Source organism: Astatotilapia calliptera, chromosome 6, assembly GCF_900246225.1.
Source record: "Astatotilapia calliptera chromosome 6, fAstCal1.2, whole genome shotgun sequence".
Lineage (NCBI taxonomy): Eukaryota > Metazoa > Chordata > Actinopteri > Cichliformes > Cichlidae > Astatotilapia > Astatotilapia calliptera.
In genome coordinates this window covers 12,706,247-12,732,736 of record NC_039307.1, presented here as the reverse complement: position 1 = coordinate 12,732,736, position 26,490 = coordinate 12,706,247, and the positions used below count along the sequence as shown (strand labels likewise).

Below are 26,490 nucleotides of genomic sequence, written 5' to 3'. Positions count from 1 at the left end.
TGTTCAGCCACTGGTAGGATTTCTGGATATCAGCCACCTCCTCTATCTGCCAGTGGTACATACCGTGCAGCGGCCTGTCCTTCCATGATGGTTCCTCCTCTTCCTCCTCTTTCTTGGGTTTCTGCTGCCTGAGGTATTCACTGAGCACTAGGTCAGTTGGGGCCATCTTCCCAATGTATTCTTGGATGTTCGTTGTCTCATCCTGGACTGTGGTGCCGACACCCACCAGTCCCCGGCCCCCTTCCTTCCGCTTAGCGTACAGCCTCAGGGTGCTGGACTTGGGGTGAAACCCTCCATGCATGGTAAGGAGCTTTCTTGTCTTTATGTCAGTGGCTTCTATCTCCTCCTTTGGCCAGCCTATTACCCCAGCAGGGTACCTGATCACGGGCAGGGCGTACGTGTTGATAGCCCGGATCTTGTTCTTACCGTTCAGCTGACTCCTCAGGACTTGCCTGACCCTCTGCAGGTACTTGGTGGTTGCAGCTTTCCTAGCAGCCTAGGTACTTGTAACTGTCCTCTATGTCTGCAATGTTGCCTTCTGGTAGTTCAATCCCCTCAGTTCTGACTACCTTCCCTCTCTTTGTTACCATCCGACTACACTTCTCCAGCCCGAACGACATTCTGATGTCATTGCTGTATATCCTGGTGGTATGGATCAGTGAATCGATGTCTCGTTCACTCTTGGCATACAGCTTGATGTCATCCATGTACAGGAGGTGGCTGTAGTATCCGTAGCCAGTCTTGTCAATTATCTCACTGAGGGGGTTCAGGCCTATGCAGAACAGCAGTGGGGACAGAGCATCTCCTGGGTAGAGCCCACACTTGATGGTGACTTGTGCTATGGGCTTGAGCTTGATGTTGGCCTCCAGTGTTGTCCGGCACATCCCCATTGAGTTCCTGATGAAGGCTCTCAGGGTCCTGTTGATCTTATATAGTTCTAGGCATTCCACGATCAAGGTGTGGGGCATTGAGTCATAGGCCTTCTTGTAATCAATCCAGGCAGTGCACAGGTTGGTCAGTTTGGTCCTGCAGTCTAGGCTGACTGCTTGGTCTGCCAGTAGCTGGTGTTTTGCGCCTCTGGTATTCTTGCATATATACATATGTATATTTAGAATATACATATATATATACACATGTATGTGCATGTCCAGACGGGCCTGGACATGCACTGGCTTCAGCAGCGGAACATGTCTGGCACTGCGGGATTTGATTCCCTGCCGTTGTAGTGTGTTACTGATGGTGACCTTTGTTACTTTGGTCCCAGCTCTCTGCAGGTCATTCACCAGGTCCCCCCGTGTGGTTCTGGGATCTTTGCTCACCGTTCTCATGATCATTTTGACCCCACGGGATGAGATCTTGCGTGGAGCCCCAGATCGAGGGAGATTATCAGTGGTCTTGTATGTCTTCCATTTTCTGATGATTGCTCCCACAGTTGATTTTTTCACACCAAGCTGCTTGCCTATTGTAGATTCACTCTTCCCAGTCTGGTGCAGGTCTACAATACTTTTCCTGGTGTCCTTCGAAAGCTCTTTGGTCTTGGCCATGGCGGGGTTTGGAGTCTGACTGTTTGAGGCTGTGGACAGGTGTCTTTTATACAGATGATGAGTTCAAACAGGTGCCATTCATACAGGTAACGAGTGGGGGACAGAAAAGCTTCTTACAGAAGACGTTACAGGTCTGTGAGAGCCAGAGATTTTCCTTGTTTGAGGTGACCAAATACTTATTTTCCACCCTAATTTACGAATAAATTCTTTACAAATCCTACCATGTGAATTCATGGATTTTTTTTTCACATTCTGTCTCTCACAGTTGAAGTGTACCTCTGGTGCAAATTACTGACCTCTGTCATCATTTTAAGTGGGGGAACTTGCACAATCGGTGGCTGACTAAATACTTTTTTGCCCCACTGTGTATATACATATATATATATATATATATATATATATATATATATATATATATATATATATATATATATATATATATATATATATATATATATATATTAATCAATACCTTAAAGGCGCCATACATCTATGAAGTTGTATTTTTCAGTTCTTTAATCAGCAGAGCAACTTGTAGCCTTTTAAAAATGTTGAACTTTATGTACCACAGTGTGCCACTGCAATTTAAGATTGGTTGCTGTCATTGGGCCTCTCATTAGTATTATCTCTGTTTTTTTAGTGATATTGCATTTAATAGCAAATGTGTTTTTCTTTTGAAAGCAGGCTGTTTCTCACACAGCCAGAATTTTCAGCTCTAGTATAAGGTGTTGTACTTTTCAGCTGTTGTACATTACATAAAATGAGCTGTGCATGTTAATAATTAACCTCTGAAGGTACCACAGACAGATACTTTTATCACTGGCATTTACAGATAGACTTGTTGGTTTTCAAGTTTCCAGTTATCTACTGAAAATTACTTGAGAAAAATGAGGAGACTGTTTGTTTGTTTGTTTGTTTTGTTATATTTATAACTTTAAACTTCTGTTTTGTCATTTGTGTTAATGCAAATTATCTTACCAGCAATAATTTTGTCTCTCTCACTCTAGAGAGGATCACGGGGGTTATTCAATCCTTTTTCTATAAACCTCTCTCACTCAGTATTAAGTCCTCCACACTGCCAAAAATAGCCACGGGTTCTCCTTTGGGAACGACAGCAGAGCTTTGCTGTAATAATCTGTTTGTATATGTCTGTGTACATGCATGCGTGCTTGCATCTGTGTGTGCCTAGTTTCAAAAGCGTTTACAGAGACATCTTCCCCAACACAGCATCATTTAAGATTGAGAAAGAATAGCTGTCAGCTGTGTTTTATTACATGCAGGGGAACTTTCACAGCTGAAACCAAAACCTATTAGGAAATAAATTCCTTTAGCTTTTCTAAATAAGTTATCTCTGAGCATGGCATTGAACTTGGTTGATGAGACTCCCTGTGTGTTGCTGGTTGTGCGTGTGGTTGTGCATGTGCGTGTCTGTGAGCATGAATAACTTGCACAGGACATAAATGTTGCTTGATCAGCACAAGCAGACAGAGGCCCTGACAGGAGAAAACAACCGCGACAGCAGAATCACAGAAAGAAAAATATAGGACAAGAATTCCAAATGGCGGGGTGAAAGAGGCAGAACAGAAAGAGGGGGTCAAAATAACATAGCATTACTTCCCTGCAAACAGTGTGCAGAGATTCCTAAAATGGCTGAAAGTTGTCAGCGGGGGTGAAATGTTTAAAGAGACAGGAGCAAAATAAAGGAAACGAAAAGAAGATCTGAACACATAAAAACAGGTTATCTCTGCAGAAACATTCTTAAATTATGTTCCTGTTCACCTTTTTAGACTGTGAGACCACCAGCGGTTAACATAGAATACATTAAGATTACTTAAATAACAACATATTTTATGCTTTTATAGCTAACTTTAGCTTTGCTTGCATGCATAGATATAATGTAATAATGACACCACCTACAGGTTACTCATCTGTTTTGAGTTAAAAATTATCAGGAAAACTGGTGAACCTAGCTCTACATTATAAAAGCTGGCATCAGCCAGCAGGTCTCCTGGGTTCAGTCAAACAAATTACACCCATTGTTTTTCTACTTCATCTTCCTTCAAGCTCTACTTGCACTGGGCTTTTTGAAAAGAATTTTGAAACAGGTTTTTTTTTTTTTAACATTCAAGGCTCATATTTTGACCACTACTTAGATGCATTTTACACAATTTCAAATCTTCTCGAGCAAAAAAGACTAAACACCCTTAATTTTGGTCTCGCCCACAGTTAAATCAGTGTGTTTGACATTGGTAGGTTTGTTACATTTAATCTTGAACCCAGTAACCTTGTCGCCTTGTTACTTTCCACTCCCCTGTGTTACAGGCTTACTCTTAGTCTTTTAAACATTTAGCACAACACTGAGGCAGGACAACAACACAACAGCAACTTATTGTTTTCAGTGAGATCGCTCTGTAGTGAAACAAAGTTACAAATGTGATCTCGAGCGTTACCTTTGAAAAAGTAAAGAGCATTTAAACAGATGTTAAATGGTGCGGCTGGGATACCACATGCAGTGTAGGGACCTAAATACTTACTAAATGTTAGACTGAGAAAAGAAAAGCAGACAGACAGAGAGAGAGAATAGGCGGAGGTCAGTGTGGTCGCCAGCTGTTTGAGAAGAATAGACCGTTATATAGAACAGAGGGCGGCAGATGGCTAGTCAGCACTGACACACACACACACACACACACACACACTATTTACACATTCAAATGACAAAATATGAAAACTTGCCCACTGTCTGACTTATCACATATAATAACTTCTATATCATTTTAGATGTTTGAGGTCCCTTTCCTGTATTCCTCACACATTCAGCACAATGGAGGTCAGTTAGAATTATTATATTCTGTGAGAAAGTCCATTTTACTGACTCAACCATTACTATAATTGTGACTGCTTTGTTTGTTTGCATAAAATATCTACATTAAAATTCTAATATAACACAAAAATAGGGTAAACTAGACTCCAGTTTCTCTTATTCTGCTATATCTAAAAAGCAGTGGCACAGATCCACAACAGCTGGTTTTTATTATTCCCAGTATGATTTATGTTTTGTGTCTGGGGCAATCGTGGCTCAAGAGTTGGCAGGTCGTCTTGTAATCGGAAGGTTGCCGGTTTGAGCCCCGGCTCAGGCAGTCTCGATCATTGTGTCCTTGGGCAAGACACTTCACCCGTTACCTACTGGTGGTGGTCGGTAGCGCCAGTGTCCGGCAGCCTCGCCTCTGTCAGTGCGCCCCAGGACGGCTGTGGCTACAATGTAGCTGCCATCACCAGTGTGTGTGTGGATGACTGAACGTGTAAAGCACTATACAAATTCAGGCCTTTAGATTTTCAGCTTTAATCTGCAGATGTTTCTTTGATGGTTTTATTGGGACTTATCTGTTCTTCCAGAGGCTTTTTGTTTGCCAAAAGCTTTTATTTAAGTCACTATTGTTTATTTCACCTTCCAGTTTACTTTGTGTGTCTAAGTCCTGTTTAAGTCCTTTTTGTGATCACGACATAAAACATGCAAGCAGCTTACAGTAAAAGTGCAACTCTAATGCATAAATTTGTCTCTGTGACCTGCTTTCTGTGACCTGCAGAAGAGTCTTCTTCAGAGTTATCCAAACATGCAAGACTTGTTGCATTCCAAAAGGATATCTGATCATGTGGCATAAATTATCCACATTTATAAGGAAAGGAATTCCTGTACAAGGTCGGGAATAAACTGACAAAAAGTAACATCGTGGTGTGGTTTACAGCCCATTGGCAGTGAGTGAGAAAATATTTTAGGTCATCAAAGCAATGAAAACTTGAATGAAAAACAAAGTGCAACAGTTTAGTTGACACTTTGCTGACACCTGCTTGCTGATTTTGTGAGGAGTTTTCAGTGAGTGCAGCTGCGGTTAAGATATCCACTGAGATAAAATCAAATCACATATAAATATGTTCACATAAACATCCTTAAATTCTCACACATACGCTCTGGTCAGGTCAAAGAAAAGTTTACAATAGCAGCCTACTAAAAGCACACTGTAAACACATTATGCAACATACTGTATTCAACAAACAAGTTTCACCTAAGCTAAATCATGTGATTTCTTTTGATGAATGTTTTCGTACTATCATCAATCGAACTTGAAAGGAAATGTGTTTCTTTTCTTTTCATATTGCAAGAAAAGGTGTCAAGGACAGGAGAGGTGTTATGAATGTTTCATTTATGAGTTTATATATCTGTAATATTAACTGTAGCCCATTTATTTAAAAAAAAAAGGTACTGATCTTTAAAGTTTCCTGTGAGAATGACCTAAAAACAATAAAAAAAAAAAAGGTTTTCAAATCCTTGCCTGAAGATAACCGTATCATCTTGGTGACACAAATTAATCAAACATGGCAAGATGTAAAGTCTTTTCATGCCAGTAGGTCTAATTATATCCAGTTTAACTCCATATTATTACCATATAGTGTTAATAAAAGATCGCTGTCTTTTTGATGAAAGATTGAAGTGTCATTAGCACCAGATACCTCGTAATTAGTGCTAAGTAAAAGACTAATAAGATAAAGAAATGTCAGGATGGCTCACACCTTGCAACAGGCCGAGATAACATCAGATAATCTCATTAAAAGGCTCCAAAAGAACAAAGACCACAAACACAGTTGAGATGTCCAGGTCAACGACTCACATTAGCGGAGGCGAGGCCTAACAGAGAGATACTGTCTACAGCTGCCTGTGTTTACACACACCAACCACACCATAAACCTAACTTAACCCTTAGCAAAATGTAAAAGTTTAAAAAAAATTGTAAATCAACCATCATAATGTTTTTTTAAACCTTTTCTTGTTGCTTTTTTGGTGTCAGACTATAAACATGTCCTTCTCGTGACTAAAGTTGGGTGTTTTAACATAGAAGAAACCCTCAGTAGCCATACCAGAAACTACAGTTGTCCACTTTTCACTTGTCACTTTGTCACTATATGAAGTTAATGCTATATTTTTCCCATGCTTTTATTTCAAAGGTCAAGACTTAACTTTTCACACCCTTCAAAAGGGCCTTTGATATCATTTTAGAGATGATTAAACAAAGTATAAACAAGCTGTGAAGCCAATAAGCTTATTATAAGCTTCATCATAGCTGGATTTGTTGCAGAGATGTTATAATGGGAACCAAAAAATAGAACATTTTATAATTGTGTATGGATCTATTTGTACAGTTGGTCCCAAAAGCTGAAACACTTGTTTACCACTTGCTTAGAAATGCTTGCTTAGAAATAAAGCAGGACATAGGGCACATAACAGAATACAAATTAGTTTGGGTCATGACTTGTGAGAATACATTCTTTCAGATGGTTCCCAGAAAAAAAAATCAAAAATCTGAAACCCAGTGGAACAACAACAACAACAACAGGCTCATTCAACAACTGCGAATATGTAGGTCGTCCCCAGTGGAGTGAAAGAGCTTCATTGCAGCTACATGGAAAATCATTATTCAGTGTGTGAGTTACTGGTCATGAGTTTATGCAATAAATCAACAAAGAGACAAAATAAAGGAAAACAATGCAGTTTGCATTTTTGTCGCTAAGATTTTGAGATATTTAATAGCAACTGATAATAGCCCACATGATCAAAAAACAACAACATACACATATACACCTTACATACACACAAGAAAGCAGCTCAGTGACCACACTGTACTCAACACAAAATTTGTACGGTCACCCAAAGCTTACTTATGTGCCATCCTGGTGATTTTTTTTCTTTAGATCTTTAAATTACAATACAGAAAAGTTTATTTATTCCTTTGACTCTGTCATAGGTCATGGATTCAAAGCTGTGATCCTTTCTCGACCCTTTCTTGTGATTTAAAACCCCAGGTCCTCTTAGAACTTCTTGCCACATTAGAGCCAATTAAATCTGATGTATTACTTATCCAGTGAAGCACGGATTGACCTCGCAGCATATATAGTTCATTCTGAGCTGAGCTTGTGTCAGTTTCTGCTGTTGATGTGACCTGGTTGGATCCACAACACACAACTTGTTTAAAAAGGAAACAAACAGCAACGATTCTGAGATTTAATCTTAAATTATCTGCAGCTATGGATCTTTAAATAAGTGTTGAAGTGTGGCAATGAAAATAAAAACAAACATGTTAAGTGAACTATTAACAAGTCATTAGTTGACAGATGAAAAGCCTCTTTGTTTATGATTATGAAACAGGAAAAAGGAAAGGGAAACAAAACTGTTCTAAAACTATGCGGTATAACTGACTCCACGTTAAATGATACTGTAAGTTTAAGAAATGTAAACTTAGTATCTCTGTCCTGTTCAGATTTAAAACATGCTTTAAGTGATAAATTATTCAAGCGTCTTCGCTGCTGTATTTATGCCCAGTAACCATTTCCAGTAGTCTCGGCGTCTTTATTGTTCTCATCCGTCGGCTAAGCAGTGACATCATTCCCCTTTCACCCAGTTCTCCGTCGGCTGCAGTGCGAGGTAACTTGCGGTCAAACCGCGATGCGTTCAAATGCCGTTCTTAACCTCCGAAAACCGTAAGATTAAAGATGGAAAAAGAAATAGAAAAAGAAATATGTCTGTCCCTTGTTGGGCCTTTAAAAAATATTTAAATGAATAACATACACAATAAATATGATAAATATACATATTGTAACACAAAAGTCAAACACAAAAAATATCACAGGGCACAGACTGCAGTAGAATAAAGTACCATTTTTTAATTTATTTTTTTTTTTAATAACTCCAGCCAGCCTCCTGCTTTAGGCAATGATTAAAGGCAATGACTTCCACACTGATGTTATATTCCATTAATGATGTCCACAGATAAATCGCTAGTACCTTCATCTAGATGTAGATACTAGCACACATCTTTAACGTGGGCTCATTTTTCCAGATAGGCTAAATATGTATGTCCGCTGACATCTGACAAATATGAATTTAAAGACTACGCTGATTGTGTTATGCATGTGTCTTTAGGACATTCTGCATTTTTCACTTCCTGAGAAGAGAGGAAGGTAAACTGCATTCTGTGGAGCACTTAAGGAACAGTGACACTTGCTGCCATAATCATAAATGATACTGCCCTACACGAATGCCAGACAATAGAACACAATAGTCCGGAATTTAGAACAAGTGGGGGAAAGAACCTCATTATTATGTTATGTTACTAATGTTTTAGTCAATCAAATTTCCCACAGCTCCTTAATGTTACATAAGATGTCTACGTTGCATGCAGGGAGTCGGTATAACAGAACTCCTGAATACGGGAGTCATTTGTGTAGCCTGCTGCACAGTTAGGAGAAAGGTGTCCTATTGTATTTAGACCAATTCAATGTTATCTGTGACAGTCATTAGATAAATATATGCAAATATAAGAAAAAATAATAATAAACTCCCGTGTCGTGTTTATCTCGCCGCATTGCTTAGTGCAAAAGACCACGGGTGTAATGTGGCACTGACACGGTTTTAAAAACCATGCAGTTTTAGGGCAGTAATTTCTTTAAAGCACAGCAAACAGATGTGACACATTTTTGCGATGCGGAGTTAAATTTAGGTGATATGTACACCACCCCCTCCTACTCTGCTTTTCTCCATCATTCTCTGTGCCGAGGTTACTATCGGACAAACCTCCCTTCCTCCACTGCCCGGGTTACTATCGGACAAAATCATCCTCCTTCTCCTCCTGTTCTTCTTCATTTTCATCCTGACCTGTTTTATTCCTGTTTTTCTGGACCCGCATATTTTTCAAGCATAGGTACTCCTTAAAAATTACGATATGTTTCTCCAAGGACGACAATTTACGAGCTGCACGGCTGAAAGTGAAACATGTTGCATGTTAATTAAATCCTGCAAAAAGAGAGAGACCCGGGTTACTATCGGTCAACCCGAAAACGAGGAAGCTGAGACACATTTGGTCCCTTATTCAAAAACGAAACAAAGAAACGATTCATTAACTGAGACAAAGACACATTAAAATATTTACTCACAAAAATAGGAGATGAAAAAATCAGTAGATATGCTTTCAGTTGCATAAGCGAGAGAATCAACAAGCTGTATTTTAATGGAAACCCACATTCAGAAACCCAGAATAAAAACTGCCTGCAAGAAATTCTTGAGAAGTCCTTATCACTCAGGTCAACCTTGACATGGGAGCCTTGTTCCCCTGTTAAGTCCATGTCCTTCTCTTTTGTGTTTTTCACATTTTAGACACAAGTAAGTGTCTCAGATAACAAGCTTTATATGATGATTGTGTTGTGTTTTTTGAAACAGCAAACTACACCAGTGACACTGATATGTTTTGTTTTCAAAGAAGGCTTTAGTCCCGTGTAATAATAACTATGGTCTTTCTCAATGGTTTCAAGGTTTTAACCAGTTAATTAAATTAATCATTTTCAATGCCTTTTCTAAAGAGACTGACTAGATGTGCACCATAACTGTGGACCCTTATTATTATCTCAGAGTTTCCATCACAGTATCTGTGCAAATTGCGCTTTAGCACAAACAAGGCTGCTAACATTGGCTTGATTTCTTAGTCACAATGAGTCACAATAAGAAAAAAGTATTTTCTGGCATATTTCCCTTCCATCACTTTTTCACATTTTCAGTGGGAAGTACAAAAATGCTATGACAATGACATTTAGGAAAAATAAGAAGTCACAGTGTCTGGTTTCAGAGTATTTTAAGACAGCAAGAATAAGAGGAATAAAACTGACTTAAAAAATCACACAGCAAAATCTAAACGGTGCACACGAGTACAGCATTTTCAGCTCTGCCCAGTCCAGAGGGATAGTTGGAGATGCCTGTTTTCATTAGAGTGAGGTAGGAGGATTGAGAAACTGTGTGATGTAAAGTTAGTTTCATGAAAACTGATCAGAATATCTGTCGTTCCTGTGAAGTGTTCTTCACTTCATTTATTGCAATTATATGTAAAGGGTTGGTGTCTTTATTACCACTGACTGGAGAACAATAGTTTGCCATGGCTGGCACAGTGTGAGTTCGCTTACTTGATCACAATACTACAAGCTCTTGGGAAATTAATGTGCTTTTGGAATCTCTTCTAATTCAGACTTGTGACCACATGAAGATATGACCGTTGGCTTGGATCATTCAAATGTTCTTTATTGGTAAAAAAAATAGTTAGTTAGTTACCTTTGTACTGGTGATATATATACATTATTGGGTTGCCAGCTCACCAATGTATGCTATTGTACTTTCAAGACACATTCCTCTACAAATGCTGTATCATTAACTCTTACTTTTCTTGACAGTGCATTTATTAAACTGTTTTTTGAACATTAGAAATTCATTAGTCTTTATGTGTGAGAATTCTGCTTTATTGATATGGAAAACAAACTTTGCAAGAAAATGGGGGGTGGGGGTTATCATTTTGGCCCCTCGGTGGGCTACAGAGTTCAACAAGGACCAATTTTGTCCCCAATAGTTTTTAATCTGCATGTTTATGAATTATCAAAGGCATTCAGAGCCTATAACACTAAGTGCATAGTTGGTAATATTATGTATGCAAATGATCTTATGGTATTTAGTCCTAGTAGTCTCTAATTCTTCACACGTTCTGCTTATGGTGTGGAAAACAGTATAGAAATACAGAGAAACAGACACAATGCCAGAACACTGCACGATGATTTGTAGAAACAAGGAGGACGAATATCAAAGATTTTCAAGTTTAAATAATCAGATAATAATCTTACTGTCTGTAATAAGGTTAAATATCTTAGACATCTTTCTGCAGATCAAATGACCAACAATGATGATATTTAAAAGCAATGTCGGATGATGTATACACGAACAAACATCCTCTTACATAAATTTAATGCATGTACAGGCTGAGTGAAGATCTGTCTAGAGAATATTGCTCTATATGGCTCATCTGTGAATGAATCATAGGAGAATGAGTTTACAGAAACTTCATGTAGCTTATGAAGTATGAAGAACTTTGAATGCTCAGGTAAATTGGAAAAGCACTATATAAGAACCAGTCCGCTTACCATTTAGTTCATAATGAGGCTCATATTACTGAGGAAACCAGTCTCAGTGCATGTGAGACATTTGTAACTGCTGGAGTCAGTACATTTGAAGCATTATTAAGAATGAGATCAGTGTGGAGGTTAATGGATCTAAGGTTTGGCACCATATCAGTCTTCATTGTGGAAACACTGGTATAATTGTCTCTTTGTAGGAAGGTGATTTGGGTGTCTCAAACATTGTGGTGTATGATTTGTTTTGTTTCAATGGAATAAATAAAGATAGAAGATTATTGTTGGTTTCACTCAAGATTACTTTGGATAGCCAAAGAAAATGGACAATTATTGGAAATATCAGTTTTGAGAAAAACACTTGCTGTGGTTGGACTCTCGTTTTTAATGCAGACACATGTTTTTAAAAACTATGGAAACTTGAGCAAGGTTTTGCTATATTTTTTACATTCTTTTACACAGCAGAACTGTGTCACAATGTGTCTCTTTATGGATAAAATAAGCTGTTTTCAATAAAGAGATTACACATCTTACATTTTATTTCAGTTTCCTTTGTTTCAAAGAGAAAAGAAACTACGATTTATCCAGAGAACTTAAAGTGTGCAGCTCAGTCAAAAGCTAACTGAAAGACTAATTACCTTAGTGTTTGTGTACGCTGCCTTCAGTCCAGCACTGACTGAGTTAACAAAACGTAAACACAGACTCTAATGAAACAATGAACTGTCCAGAGATGTTATAGTAAACTGAGAAGGAGACATGCATCTTAGGATCCACTTGGCTTTGTCAGACAAGCGTTTGTTTTGTCTTTAAGTACTCTGAGAGCTTTCATTTAGATCTCTGTAATGCCTGCTGGGTGAGTTCTGTAGCCCAGAAGCAGTTTAAATTGTCCCTAGTTAGTCCAAAGTCTTCAGATAAAATAAACAGCTAAACAGGTTATTGTATAACTCAGTCAATTAATTACTGTTTCTGTATGACCTAGATAACTGTGATCCATCTTCACCGATTCACAAAATTCTGGAGATTCTGTAACTAATTACTGTGACAGACAGGAGATGGTGCTTTAATTTCACCCCATGCTTAGAGAACAGTTATAGTTATATAGTTAGTTAAATAGAGGTGTATAATGTTTCTTTTATTTTTTAAAGCTGAGTAATATGAAGTTTGCAAGATCACAAAGGACGATAAGACTCTGGACAGATTCTGCAGTTCATTTAGTCAGAATTCATTGCAGTATATCAAAGGACATGTCATTGCCAGATGATTGTCATGTTCTTTGTACGTCAGAGAATCTGTGTAATACATCATGCACCCATCTTGCAGCTTTTCTCAAACATCAACAAAGGCTTACCAGTAAACAAATAGAATCAGTGTTGGAGGGGATTGCTGGTCTTTATCCCTTTGATACAGACCAGAGAGAGAGAGAGAGAGAGAGAGAGAGGTCCAAACTTTTATCTTGCAAAAACTTGACAGTAGTAGTGCTTAATTTGTCAAAATATGTTTTTTTTTCTTACAGCAGAAGTTGTTGCCAATTGTCACTGACGTTGTGGACATGCAAAGGTTTTAGAGTTGTTCCTGAATGGAAGTTTGTTGGACAGCAGAGCTATCCAGTTATCCATATTTAACCACACTTAGCAAGTTGACAAAGGTTTTGGGGCTAGTGAGCAGGCAAAGTAATAGAGATAGTGTTCTCTCATTAGAATAGATTGTAACAATTTTTCTTGATTCTTGAATGGTAAATGGTAAATGGCCTGTATTTATATAGCGCTTTACTAGTCCCTAAGGACCCCAAAGCGCTTTACATATCCAGTCATCCACCCATTCACACACACATTCACACACTGAAGGCATTGGTTATTAGCATTTCATTAAAGAGCCCGAGTTTACAGATTCTTACAGATTCTGTTAAGATTAAACAGAATCTACAAGAATTTCTGTTTTTGCTTCTCTTTACATTCAAAGAAAAAGAACATTTAAAAAGTGATGATGTGAAAGTTGTTGTTTTTTGTAAACTTGGGCACAGTCACTGATCAAAGTGAAAGTGATGGCCAGATAGACGCATATGAATGACCAGCAGCAACTTGTGGCAGCTATAATTAAACTTTTGAGCTTAGTCAAGTTACACAAGTTATTAAATATTAACATTGTTCAGTCAGTCAGTAAGTTATGAACAGGCCACATTAAACATATCTGACCACAGTGCAATACAAAGCAAAGAATTACAAATAAAAGCTTCCTAGTTTCAGAGTTTGGTGAAAGACATCAAAACTCAAACTCATCTCGAAGGGGATTCTGCTGGATTGCATCCCTTTGAAGTGGATCTATTTACTTAGCCCAGCAATGTTATCCCAGCTGACTGTGATAGCACTGCTGCAGCTCTGAAAGAGGATAATCTCATTTCTTATCCAAATCACTACAGCACATAGTTGCTGTACAGCATCTACTGTTTATTGTGCATTACCAAATCACTCCACGTGACCTGGAGTGGTCTTAGCCTGCCGTGATCTGAGTTTAGGTTTGAAGGATGAAAGCAGCAATTAGAAATGAAGCAATGACAAGCTAACATCCATGCGCTTTCTAAGCCGCTTATCCTTTTCAGGGTCACAGAGGGCCGGAGCCTATCTGTGCACACATTGGCCAGGAGGCAGAATACACATATACAGATAGAGCCACATTAAGACTCACCTATAGTATTGCGTTTCAGGAAGAATACAAGTGTACAGTTTGTTGACTGAACATCCAGTATTGTTGCAACTCCCTTGTTTATCTACAGGACCTTTTGAAATAGAAACTGTTCTGTGTTTGTATAGGCCTTTTAAACATTCATTCTCTAAATTATCAATATATCCATGCCCTTTACCCACACAACATATGGATATGGAAATGTTATATTTACAGAATTTACAGAATCTAATACATATTGTGTTCTACATTTTTACGATTATGTTGTATACCTAATATCATTTTAAATTTCTTGAACTCAATCCACTGTGCATAATTTTACTTAAATTATCAAGAGAAAGAGATAATAACGCATTATTATTATTATTATTATTATTGAATGGATATAGAACAATGGTCAGTAATCTGATTAAGTCTAAAAGAAGTGTTGTTGCTAATTGAATTTTTCCATGAATCATCCACTTATTGAAAAGCGGCACAGTGCACAGAGGCGCGCGAGTGTCGCTGGCCCTTTAAGACATGTTTTGCCTCCGCACGTGCTTTCCTTATATGGAAGCAGCAACAAACGGTGACCGTTAGTTACCTCTGCTGCTGCTCTTCTCTGCTCCGCATCGAGCTGCGCTATAAAACCCTGGCGGACAAGAAAAAAACATTTTGTCAGCCAGTGAGAGAGAGAGCAACGGTACACCGTAACAACTGAGGAGAACATTTTATTCAACCTTTGAACGAAGGATTTCAATTTATGAGAAGGAGTGGATATAAACACCGTGCAGGATACAGGTCGGTGATTTGGAAGCGCAGTTTTGACTTTTGTGAGAAACTGTGCGTTTCTTTGTTTAACAAAGAGTGTGAGAATATCTCTTTTAAAGAAAAAAATTCATATTACTATTTATGAAGACGTTGTCATCTTAATATTCTCAGTCCGCGTGAGTGAAAATTTAGTTTTCTTCTTTGATGAAAATTTATATTGTTTAATTATTGGCTAATTATTAGTCGACGTTTTTGCATTAACGTCGCGGAGTTAACCAGTGACGTTAATGTGCCTGAATAGACACTTTAAGTTTAAGTCAGTACTGTTGGGGGTTTTTTTAAGTACAAGTGAATGCATTTTTTCTTACCTTATTTTTTGCTCTTTTGTGGCGCAAGTGTCTTATGTGGTGTTAAAAAAAGCGATGTCAAGGTAGCTATAGTCAAGTACAGGACTTCCGGTGAGGTATACCAAAAATAAAAGGCAGTTTGTTGCAATGTCCTCTTTTGCAAACCCTTAAAGAAAAACTAAAGACGTAAAAACAAACAAACAAAAAATATCTACATTCTTCCTCAATTAACGCAAATCCACGACAGAGCGCTTTGCATGGTATAAGTTGTATGTATAGGTGGTCTTTGTTACATCGATATTTTCTCGTCCCATTTGTTGCCTCTTAATGCTGAAGGTTTGCTCACCCTACTTGTGCCTTCACTTTGGCTTACTTGATGCTGCTGCTGTGGGTCAGCGTCGCAAAGCTGATGACCGCCAGTAACCTCAGCTCAGTAACACAGTGAAACAGAAGCACAAAACTCTGTCATACGATGATTTGAAGTCTGCTATATCGTTGACATTTGGTTGTAGTGCAAAAGGTGGCCAATTTCAACTATGACTATTAACTATATGCTGCTTATAATTTCTTCCTTTATTTTAGTTTTTTGTTGTCAGTGAAAAAAAAGTCTTTTTCTTTTAAATCTATGTGTATGTGCGCAGTGGTGACGAGAATGTAGGGTTTTTTTTATGTGTAGCTATGTACGCAGTGATGACGAGATGCATTACTGTAGGTTGTTTTTTTCATTCGTGATTTAGGGAAGCATAAACGCGTCTTTCCAGTAAAGCATCGACGATTTTATATTTCTTTTTTTCTTAATATCGAAAACGCTCTCTATAAAAACTCTTGAGTGATTTGTCAGGTGTTTTACACAAAGCAAGACAATGAAGTCAAGGGGGGGAAATCATGTGTGAGAGTGATATAACACGTGAGCGAGGATTGATGGTAAACAAGTATTAAAAAGAAAAAAATTTGTGTGTCTACCACTAGAGGCGCATTGGCTCTGCACTGTACGGGCTTCTCATCACTAAGCAGAACCGCTCGTGTCTCTCTGTATGCGACGCATTTCCACCACGTCGTGTCTCAGAATCATACAAATCCCGGAGGGTGGACTGATCGATAATGATTTATCGGGATGTCATGTTGAGCTGGTTGTATTATTGGAGAAAATATAGATAGAATTAAAGGTAAATGAATGCAAAGGTTTGTAATTGGCAATAAGGACGCAAACGCGGGGTTCAGTTGAGGGGAAGGGGGGTGGGCAGTTACAGAACAATAAATTTTGCCAGTAAAAAGACAAAACATATGTTTTTCTTTTTAAATCCCATGTATTTAGTAGAAAAGAATAGTGACATCTATTCACTGTGTGTGTTAAATGACGAAATGCATAGAAAGAATGCATTGTATGCATAGTTCACCATCTGCTACAGCACCATTGCTGTCTCTGATATGGTAATAAGCATGGTGTTCTCCGCATTCACCATCAGCTGTGATAAAACACAAGATCGTGCTGATGATGTTTTTTTGTCTTCGGGGTTTTCAGAATTCTCCCCCACATCCTCAGTGAATGGTCATCACAAATGGTCAACAGCGTTAAAATAATAACGAAAAATCAGACAGCTGATGTTTTGCTTTTAGTTTAGTTTTTTCAGTGAAGAGGCTCTCAACATGTCAGTTCCAGGTATCTTACATTGTGTCTCTGAAACTGTTATATATGCCCCCGAGTTCTGTTATTAAAATAAGTGACTCATGGAGAAAACAGATGTAGGAGTACAGCTGAATAAGGACAGGGGTTAGAGTATTGTTTGCTGTTCCCAAAGTTCATGTTAGTTTTTAATTGCGACATTTAATGCATTTAAGTGGATTTACTGATTACTTATAAATTCGCTGCAAAACACCTGAGAATGTGGTTAGATTGACTAAAATGTTATTTGCTTGAAATAGCAAAAATGCGGTGTAAAACCATAGAGAAGTGTATGAATGGCTTAATAAGGACAAGGTTTTTCAGCCCACAGGCAGATCAGTTAAGATCGTGTTTCAACATCACCCTGTCCTTGACATTGTTATTTTGTCATCCTGCTCTTTGTGAAATCCAGCCAGCTTTTCTCTGTATAAAGGACTTCTGCGTAATAAACAGCACAGCATTAATTCTCCCACCAAAAATAATCCAACTTCATCACCAATAAAACCATCAAATCTGAAAATACATAAAGTGCATTACTGTTAATAGTTTTTGAGCTCAGTGAAATGTTGAGATGTCAGGAATGAGCCCTTATACTATTTTTGATATGTCATGCTACAACGTCTTCCTCTCTAACTGCAGTTAACATCAAGTAAAATAGATTTCAGTGACCTTAATTAATAATTGTATCAGCCTTGAGCAGCAGTGACTCTTAAGTTCTTTATTAAAGAGTTTTTATGTTAACTTTTGATCACCAGGAGACCAAATTTACTGACTAATTCTTGATAATGCCGTGTTTCAGATTTCCAAGGCTTTCTTGTTTTAATTATTCACATTGATTAATTTTCTATCATCAGTTGTTCCTGGTATTAAAAAAAAGAAACTGAAATAAAACTATAAGTGACTGTATAGGTAGTCTCATTAGATCGCGTTGCATAAAACACATCTGAGCAAATATCCAAGGACTTTTTGAGCTGCAGATAGAGCAAACAAATAGGCAGGGAAAGGTTTCCACCCACGCAGATTTTCACAAGCATTTGAAAGAAACTCTGATTAATCAGTGGATTATTTTGTTTTAAACAATAGGAATAAATGGGTTTACGGTGATAACTTTAACTTTTAAACGAGACACAGTATTGTGTGCGATACTGAGTGTTAACAGGATGAATTTTATTTTGTGATTAAAGAAAAGAAGGGATTGGAGGGGTAGGGGGGTGGTAGCTAACAACTCGTACCAGATGACGAATTTGCCCCCCACCCACCCAGTCATTCTCCCAGAAGAAGCGTCACTTAACTTTGGTACAGACGGGGCTACATGAAGTGGACCTGAGTTTGCAGGGTTTAGCACCCTTCCTCAGTCAGTAGAGTTGGCTTCATTTGTCGACTGTAGCGATACTTTCGGCTTGGCTCTGAGTTTCAGATTGAAACAGTTTGTTAAATAGGTGAATGTTTTTGCCATCATTATTATTTTTTGATTTCTTGTTTCTATGTTCATGGCCTACTGTCACATGACGAGGCCGAGTTTACAGCCATATTCGGTAGAAATGCGTGATCTTGGTAATCATGGTTTTGCTAATGTAACATGTAACAACTTCCTGTTCTTTTTTTTTTTTTTTTTTTTTTTGTGCGTCAGTGGGGTATATTTTTTGTCATCCGTGTCTTTATCCACAGGGAATAGAGGTTTAGTTAGTCAGTTAGCTGACTTTGTTTAATTAGTGGACTTTTCACGCGGAGCAGATTGTTATTGATGAGTCCTTTATACAGTGTTTGATCCTCTTTCTTGTCTGTGTGGATTCACAGTGAGGAGCAGGAGCGTGCTCAGTGAGGTTGGGAAGACGGCAACATGGCAGTCTCCACTCAGCTGGGTTTACTGCTTTGGAAGAACTTCACCTACCGACGGAGACAGACTGTAAGTAGCAGTGTAGCTCAATTGACTGATTAATCCTGTATTTGGGTATTTGTTTTATCTGTTTGTCGTGACTCTTAAAATGTTTTCCTATTTATCAGTGTTTCACTAAACCAATTTTTTGGGGGTTAAATACCTTTTATTCAGTACCCACAAAGAAATTGTGTACCTTTTATTTTTCTTCTTTCAGTTTGGTTTTATCGTTGCTATAATTTCCTACTATTGCCCATGGTATTGTTCGTCACAAAAAAGACAGATCCATCGTTTATGATTTCCCAGCAATGCTTTGTCTCACTTTTTAGTTGGTTTACTTTAAATGTAATCTTTGAATGTGATCTTCCAATGCCACATGCCTAGTCATAAAAGCATTGCAGAAGCTTGTTTATACGGGTTATTGCATTGCATAGCCCAATGCAATGGCAACAGTGTAATTGTCCTTTGTGCCACTTGGAAAGAAAAGTGCTGCTGTTTACTGTGAATCAGTTGAAGACAGCTTGATGACACAATTATGTGTCAGATCCATTATCCAGTTACTCTTGTGTTGGTTGATGCCTACACACTCAAAGTTATGTAAATGAAATTCAGTTCCCAAGTGTTGAATAGTATTCCATTATAAATGGAGAGGCTTCTCTGTGTACAATTAAGCCATTTGTCCATCAAGTCGAAAATGCTGCTCAAAGTGACGGCTTAGCTGCGTGACTTTCGGTCCAATTATTTGCAACAATGGGATACAGTACATTTTCTGAGACGTTGGCTTTGTTCTTTATCCCTACATTGTATGTCTAGCATGCTGTTAAAGCCTGTGTCAAAAGCAGATGAAGCGAGGAAGCCATATGGAGCAGATGGACAAATCCACAGTCCTTAAATCCAGCAGATCTCTCTGTCTCACTCCATCTCCTCTTATTAACCCATATACTTTACTTTAGAGTCATGCTGGGATTAATGTTTGAAGAGCAACAGCTGATAGCCCCTTTCCTCACGCACTTGATATTTTTCTGTCTTAAAGCACTAGAAATACCCTTAGATGAACTGTAAATACACAAACACACAAAAGCAAGGTAAAAAATAGATTACCCATTGTTTTGGGATGATTAACTTATTTTTTCACATGAAGATTTTAAAGCCTGCTTTCTTTTCATTGATTAAGCTTTGTCATCATCCATTGTGTCTTAGATCCAGTTGCTGATTGAGATCGTCTGGCCCCTGTTCATCTTTTTCATCCTGATATCAGTCCGAATATATTATCCGCCCTATGAACAACATGAATGTAAGTGTTGTTAAAAGCATCATCTTAAAAATTTCTGCAAGTTTTTCCTACTTTTAAGTGAACTTGGTATCATCGGTCTGAACTTTCTAACAGTTGTTCTGCATTTTATAAAAAAAATTTCAGGAAAACTATGCCAAATGGGTTAGATCACTACTTTACTCATCCAGGGAATTTTTGTTTTATTCATAGAAGAATCTGTTGGACTTGCCAACATTTACTTGCACTGACTGAACATGTGATAAGACTCGGGGAATTACATTACTGGCTGTCAATACAGCTGGTTTCACAACTTTGGCCCCATTTAAGTCAATAAGATTGCAACTCATTGATTGAAAGCACAAAATAATCCTGGTAGTATTCATAAAGATTTTTTTTTCCACTTTTGAAAAGGAAAGTTGTCACCTCCAACAGAATTTCCTCAAATTTTCAATTCAGCTGCATCGCAATTAACCCAATAAACTCATGACAGAAAGTTAATCATGGCTGTGTCAACTTTCTGACAATGGTTGGCTTTCTCTTCTTATCTTTTGTATTATAATAACTGGTTCTACTCTGTCAGTTGTGGTTATATCGGTAATGTTAGCTCATGAGAGTTCAAATTATGTTAAAGATAAAATCAGCACTCTTTAATACTGATGTTGCAATGATGTATATGTTCCCAGTTGGTAGTTTAATGCTATCAGGTTTTCTTCTGCAGTGTCTGTCATCTGTTTTATGACTTAATTTAACAAAAGCTGATATTATTACATCAAATTATATCTGAATTTGTATGTATATTTTTCAGGTCACTTCCCAAACAAGGCCATGCCTTCAGCAGGTACTCTGCCCTGGGTACAAGGTATCATCTGTAATGCCAACAACCCCTGCTTCCGTAATCCCACACCTGGAGAGAGTCCTGGGGTGGTGGGAAATTTTAATGATTCTATGTGAGTACTTTGGCTGTCAAATGTATTAATATTTAACAATTTATGCACTGATTCACAGAATTCAAACAACACATTTTTTTTGTTTCATCCAATTCTCATCCTTCTCTAAACACCAGAATCTCCCGTCTGTTCACTGATGCCAAGAAGATCCTGTTGTACACTCAGAATGATAAGAGCTATGAAGGCTACAAGGGACTGCTAAGAGCCCTCAGGAATCTTCAGAAAAACACTGCTCGTAAGTTTGTGCCTTTGATTATTTGGTATTTTTTGTGTTAGTAAGTGTTTGAGGATCAGGTGACTGATCATTGATCACCCTTTAACCCACTCCTCCTCCCTTTTTACTCTGAAAAAGACCCAAGAATATATTTCCAGGTACAAGTAAGAGCTGTAATGTCTTGTGATCTGCAGTGAGATAGACTTCAGTCGTTGCAGATCAATACACTGACAAAAATATGCTAAACGTAGATAAAGTGACTTAAGATCACGTTTGCAGTGTACCAGCTCGTGCAACTAATGGTACCCTGAGTACTCAGAGGCCCCTTATCTCAGTCCACCAGATGTCATGGGCCCGTTTTCTGAGCAGCTAGTGGGTGTTGCACTTCTCCACTTTTATGTGTCGCTGGTGGTAGCAAAGTCTAAACTGCCCTGACAATCACAGCATAATCATAATAAGGATTTTCTACTTTGTCTGGATTGGAGTATTGTTTCTTCCTGTCTGTTACCGATAAAGTTTGCACATTTAGGGGGGAAACATATAATGATGTTATGGAAAAAACATTATTAAAGGATAAAAAGGAGGACCAGAAGGATGGCATTTCAGGACAGTGTATAACAACATTAAACAGCAGTGATGTAACTACTAACCTCCCTTAATTGGTGATGTGAAACGAGGAAGTCTAATTAATCTGGCTGCTCTTTTGTTTGACTCATTAGTGTTTCCTTGCTTTTATACTCACACAATAATAAGTACATTTATTTTCTGATATACTGAGAAGCTAAAGCAATTATAAATTATGCAATAAAACACGGCAATCAGTTTCTTGTTATTTTGGGTACCTTAGCTGACTTTTTGTTAGCCTGGAGATACAATTCATTATGCAATGATTCCTACAAAGCAAAGCATGGTTTGCAAACAAATCAGCTCACACAAAGAAAATATGGACTGGCAGTTTTCAATTGTAAAGATTTCTCAGTTTCCATGCCTTGTGTGGCGTGTGATATTGTATTCCTTTTTTCTGTCAGAATTTCTTTGGAATGCCTTAAAAACCAGTGATATATCTTATCTATCTGTGCGTTATTACATTTTATTTTAAATGGAGTGAACAGGGAGCCATGGGGTTTCTTTTTAACACAGTTTCTCTGTATCTGTGCACTTCATCATAATTGCTTTGTGAAAGCGCAGCGGTCTGATAGTCGTCAATCCCATATTCCACTCAGTATCTCTTTTAATCCACAAAAGGAAATGAGCTGATATAGAGCAGAGACAGCGCTGTGTGATGCCAAAGAGGGCAAACAGAGCTGGTGCTGCTTCAGAGTGATGCTATAAGAATAACAGCCTAGATCAAAGAGCTGAGAGTGGAGCCTCTCACATGTTGGTTAATAATTCAGCACTTGTAGGGAGGTCATTTCAATAAGACCTTAACTGATAAAGGTGGATTGTGAAGTGTTGTGGACACGGATAAGCTTTTTGACTTTAGATAACAAGACAAGTGGATGACACTGTATGTTATTTTCATTGATCAGATCTAACAGATATCTGTGGTGTGAGATGACATGGACAATTACATCAAAGTAAACAATTCATCAGTAATTTGCAATATCCAATATGCTGCATATTGCCATTGCTATATATGCAATATGTTTTTGAAATGTGTTTAATATCATAAGAGTAGATGAGAGGTAAATATATTTTGATTTTGATTCCTAACCATATTGCTAATCTTCAGAGAAGTAAAGCTTAATTGCAATTGCATAGTGAATCTTCCACCGTCTTCAATCTGCCTGACTGCTTTAAAAGACTTTATTTGAGTGTTGTTTTGTTTTTTGAGCCCGAGCTTTTGAAGTAGAGACTTTAACAACAGTTTGCAAAGACACTGAAAAACTTTCAGAACAGTGATTATAGTTCTTATTATGTAACATCAATAATCAGTGAATGGAGAGTGATCTACAACACAAATAGGCTCACATGCCAACATACTCGTAGACAGTCCAGCAGGTTTTTTCCCCCCTTGAGGTTAATTTCACCTTAAGTCTGTTAGATGAGTTTTTGTGACAGATTTGGTATCACAGAAATGACAGCTTGATTTTGAACTAGTTTGACCAGTGATGCCACGGTCGCTAAGGTGTGTGATGTCAGTACTGTTTAATTACAAACAAGATTGATAGGTAATGCCAGGAACACGTACAGACTTGCAAATGTTAATATGGGACTTGCCCTCATATCAGGCTGGCACCAACGCAGGAAAAACACACATAAACAAATACTTCAAAAACTGTTCCTGTTCCTGATAAGTGATAAGTTGCTGACTGCACAAAGTACTGCTAGATTTTCCATTTCAACAAGGTTGCACCATCCACACTGGTGTGTCCCGAAGGGTCTTTGGATGCGGTGCACCATGGGAGCTTTGACTTCCTACTGGGGCGCTGATTAGACCTTATTAATACTCCCTAGCTGTTACCAGCTGGGACTTGAGGTCACACATAGACAAAGACACACAAAGGCACACAATTAGTTGTACATGCACAGGTCCATAAGGACTGGTAAGGGTATTTAGGACTTTAAAAGGATGTAGATGTTAAAACTTTCACCCTTACAAACAATTCACACACTACGGCGCGTAGATATTGCAGGCAGTAAAAAAAGTGACAACACACATGTGCCCTCAAACACACAGAAACACACTGTTCCCTTTCATTTCCTCTCGGGGGATGTTCAGTTCAGTCGAGACAAGTGTTTCCTGTCTGCATGAGTTTGTGTGCGTTTGCATCTGTGCTTGTTATAAAAACCAGAGAGCAGAAAAAGATTTACTTAAGATAATGGGAAAGGAATGGAAGATGAGAGGGGTTGTAGGAAGATGTTTTTTAAACAAGCATTCCTGATTTATAGTTGAGAACAGACTAGATGAGAGCAGATAAAAACAGAATAGACGGCCAGTAATCAGGCAGGGTGGTAAAAGAATGCGTAAACCTTTTTTTAAAGGGAAAAAGTTGATATAAAAGTATGTCGTTCCACCAACAATCTATTCTTGCGAACTGAAGGAGTTCCTGTTCTTGCTACATGATTATTCTAGTTAGTAGTTTCATTCACGGCTAGTAAATAGATGGCTTTCAAATGGTCTAAAATGTTAGTTAGAGGGCAGAACGCTGTGTGAAAGGAGAGATGGGAAAATCTGGGGAGATAAATCCTTATAGAGGAGAAGAAGACACAATATTTAGTCCAAAGTTGAATGCCCTGTAGTAACCCTGAGTTCCAAACCTGGAGCTGAGGAATAGAGAGAAGTCAGTGTGTGTGCGTGCATGTGTTTAACCACACAGCTTACTCAAGCCAGTTTCTGAAATGGTTTGACTTCACTGGAATGCAGCAAAGTACAACGAGTGCAGATGAGACATTGTGTTTCTGGGTAAAGCCATCATTGTTCATTTCCTTTATCTTTTTTTGGAATTAGCCAAAAAAACAAGGATTATCTGTGTGTGGAGGTCATTTATCATCGAATCACTGAATCTTTAATTAAGGCCTTTAAATTTTACAATTGTGAGATTGAATTTTGACAATATAAAAACAGTCTCTTTGCAGATATGTGCTTAGGTAGAGCTTATAACTTTTTGAAAGCAGTTTGTTTAAACCTCTTCTCCTGGGATATCTGCTATTTGTCTTTATGTCAGAATCAACCACTAGAAAGTGGTATTATTATTATTATTTTTAATCAGTGTATCTGGATTTCTTTCCTTTAGGTTTCAAGCTGAAAGACTTTTTGCGTGATGATGAAACCCTTTCTCACTTCCTGCATCACAATGCGTCACTTCCTCGTCACGCCCTGAAGCATATAGTGGAGGCTGATGTCAATCTTGAGAAGGTAAATGAAGACAGTTGTCTAGAATCATTATTATTTATTTTAAAATCTTTCTTCAGTAACATTCACCAATGGGTTAAATGTTTTCGTGCAGCTTCTCTTACCACCTGAGAACCACTACCAATACTTGTATCACTGTTTTTTTTTTTCTTTTTTATGAGATAATCATAACCACCCCTGGCCACAGTGTTTGTGAATAAATCCAGTGACCTTGGCTTCATAGCGTCTATTGGGCCACTGTATTCTGCTGTGGCACAGCTAAGCCCTTAATACCCGAGAGAAAAATCAGAGTGGGTGAGGGGCAGATGGGTGAAGAGGTTGTCCCCTTATCATTAGTCTTTTTGTTCAGTTTGTTTTTTCTCTAAACACAGTGTAATGGAAAAAATTTAAATGAGGTCATGTATGCTTATATATATTGTTTTTTTCTTTTTTAAGTCAGTAATTGAATTATTTTCCATTATTTTTACATTCAAAACTCCCTTTTCTGTTGCTCCCTCCCTCACTTTTAAACGATTCCTCTCGTCTTGTGTTTAATTTTCCATAATTCAGAACATGCTCATGCGCAGGTCAACACACAGAACACTTCTTCTATGCAAACAAACTCCATAGAACATACATTGACTGATCTGCCTACCCTCAACAACAGCTCCCACCTCAGCACATCACATCATCCTTGCTTAGCAGTTGGAGGGCTGAAGTCACATGGCCGCTCCTCCTTCCCCACATTTCTCCTCACGTGCAGAGACCAAAGCTCAGAGACAAATTCCCACTCTGGGATCATGTTTTACCATCTGTTCATCTCATTCCTCTCTCCCGGACAGCTATTGATCAGATAGGGCGATGTCCTTTTGGTCAGAAATTTCATAAAGAGCATTATTGAAGGAGAGGAGAGAAAATTCAAGGAAGTATGTGTTGCCATATATTGCTGTGTCCTTTGTTGTATAAAGTGAGAGTGATTCCCAGTCCCTCGACCTGTCTGCTGTAAGCACTGATGTTTTCCCAGTGAAAACACTGGAAGTCGTGTATGTCTGTGCAGATTGTGAAGTCTAATCGACATGATGGCATAACAAAAAATGTTAAAGGACATTTACAAAACAAGACACTGACACAAATACACACATTTCTACAGTCTTGAGGAAAAGGGGCCTTAATTGTGGCTGCAGCTGCTTAATAAAATTTCTTTCTATCTTTGTGAGTTTTTAAAAGAGAAAAAGAGGGATAATTTTTTAAGGCAAAATGAATTTCTTGGAATTGAGTTTTGCTTGGAGTACTGGAGTACTTTTAACGTTTGTCCAGTTTGTTCTTGGCTTACCCAGCATCGCCATTCAGAACGTTTCTTACCTCATAATTGCTC

The 26,490-nt window shown here is 38.1% G+C and overlaps 1 protein-coding gene across 4 annotated transcripts in view; it reads left to right on the top strand.

The window, feature by feature from the left end:
* The window catches only part of LOC113023919 (ATP-binding cassette sub-family A member 1-like), a 53,318-nt gene that overhangs the window by 3,197 nt on the left and 23,631 nt on the right, over positions 1 to 26,490 (top strand). For 2 of the 4 annotated variants that reach the window (XM_026170394.1, XM_026170391.1), the window contains exons 1-6: positions 14,836 to 14,990; positions 18,768 to 18,876; positions 20,047 to 20,140; positions 20,925 to 21,066; positions 21,183 to 21,301; positions 25,018 to 25,139. In XM_026170394.1, the coding sequence (XP_026026179.1) occupies positions 18,811 to 18,876; positions 20,047 to 20,140; positions 20,925 to 21,066; positions 21,183 to 21,301; positions 25,018 to 25,139 (543 nt within the window). In that variant the 5' untranslated portion in view covers positions 14,836 to 14,990; positions 18,768 to 18,810. Of the gene's footprint in view, positions 1 to 14,835; positions 14,991 to 18,334; positions 18,410 to 18,767; positions 18,877 to 20,046; positions 20,141 to 20,924; positions 21,067 to 21,182; positions 21,302 to 25,017; positions 25,140 to 26,490 lie in introns of those variants that run through there. The other 2 variants (XM_026170392.1, XM_026170393.1) reach the window with 2 other exon arrangements.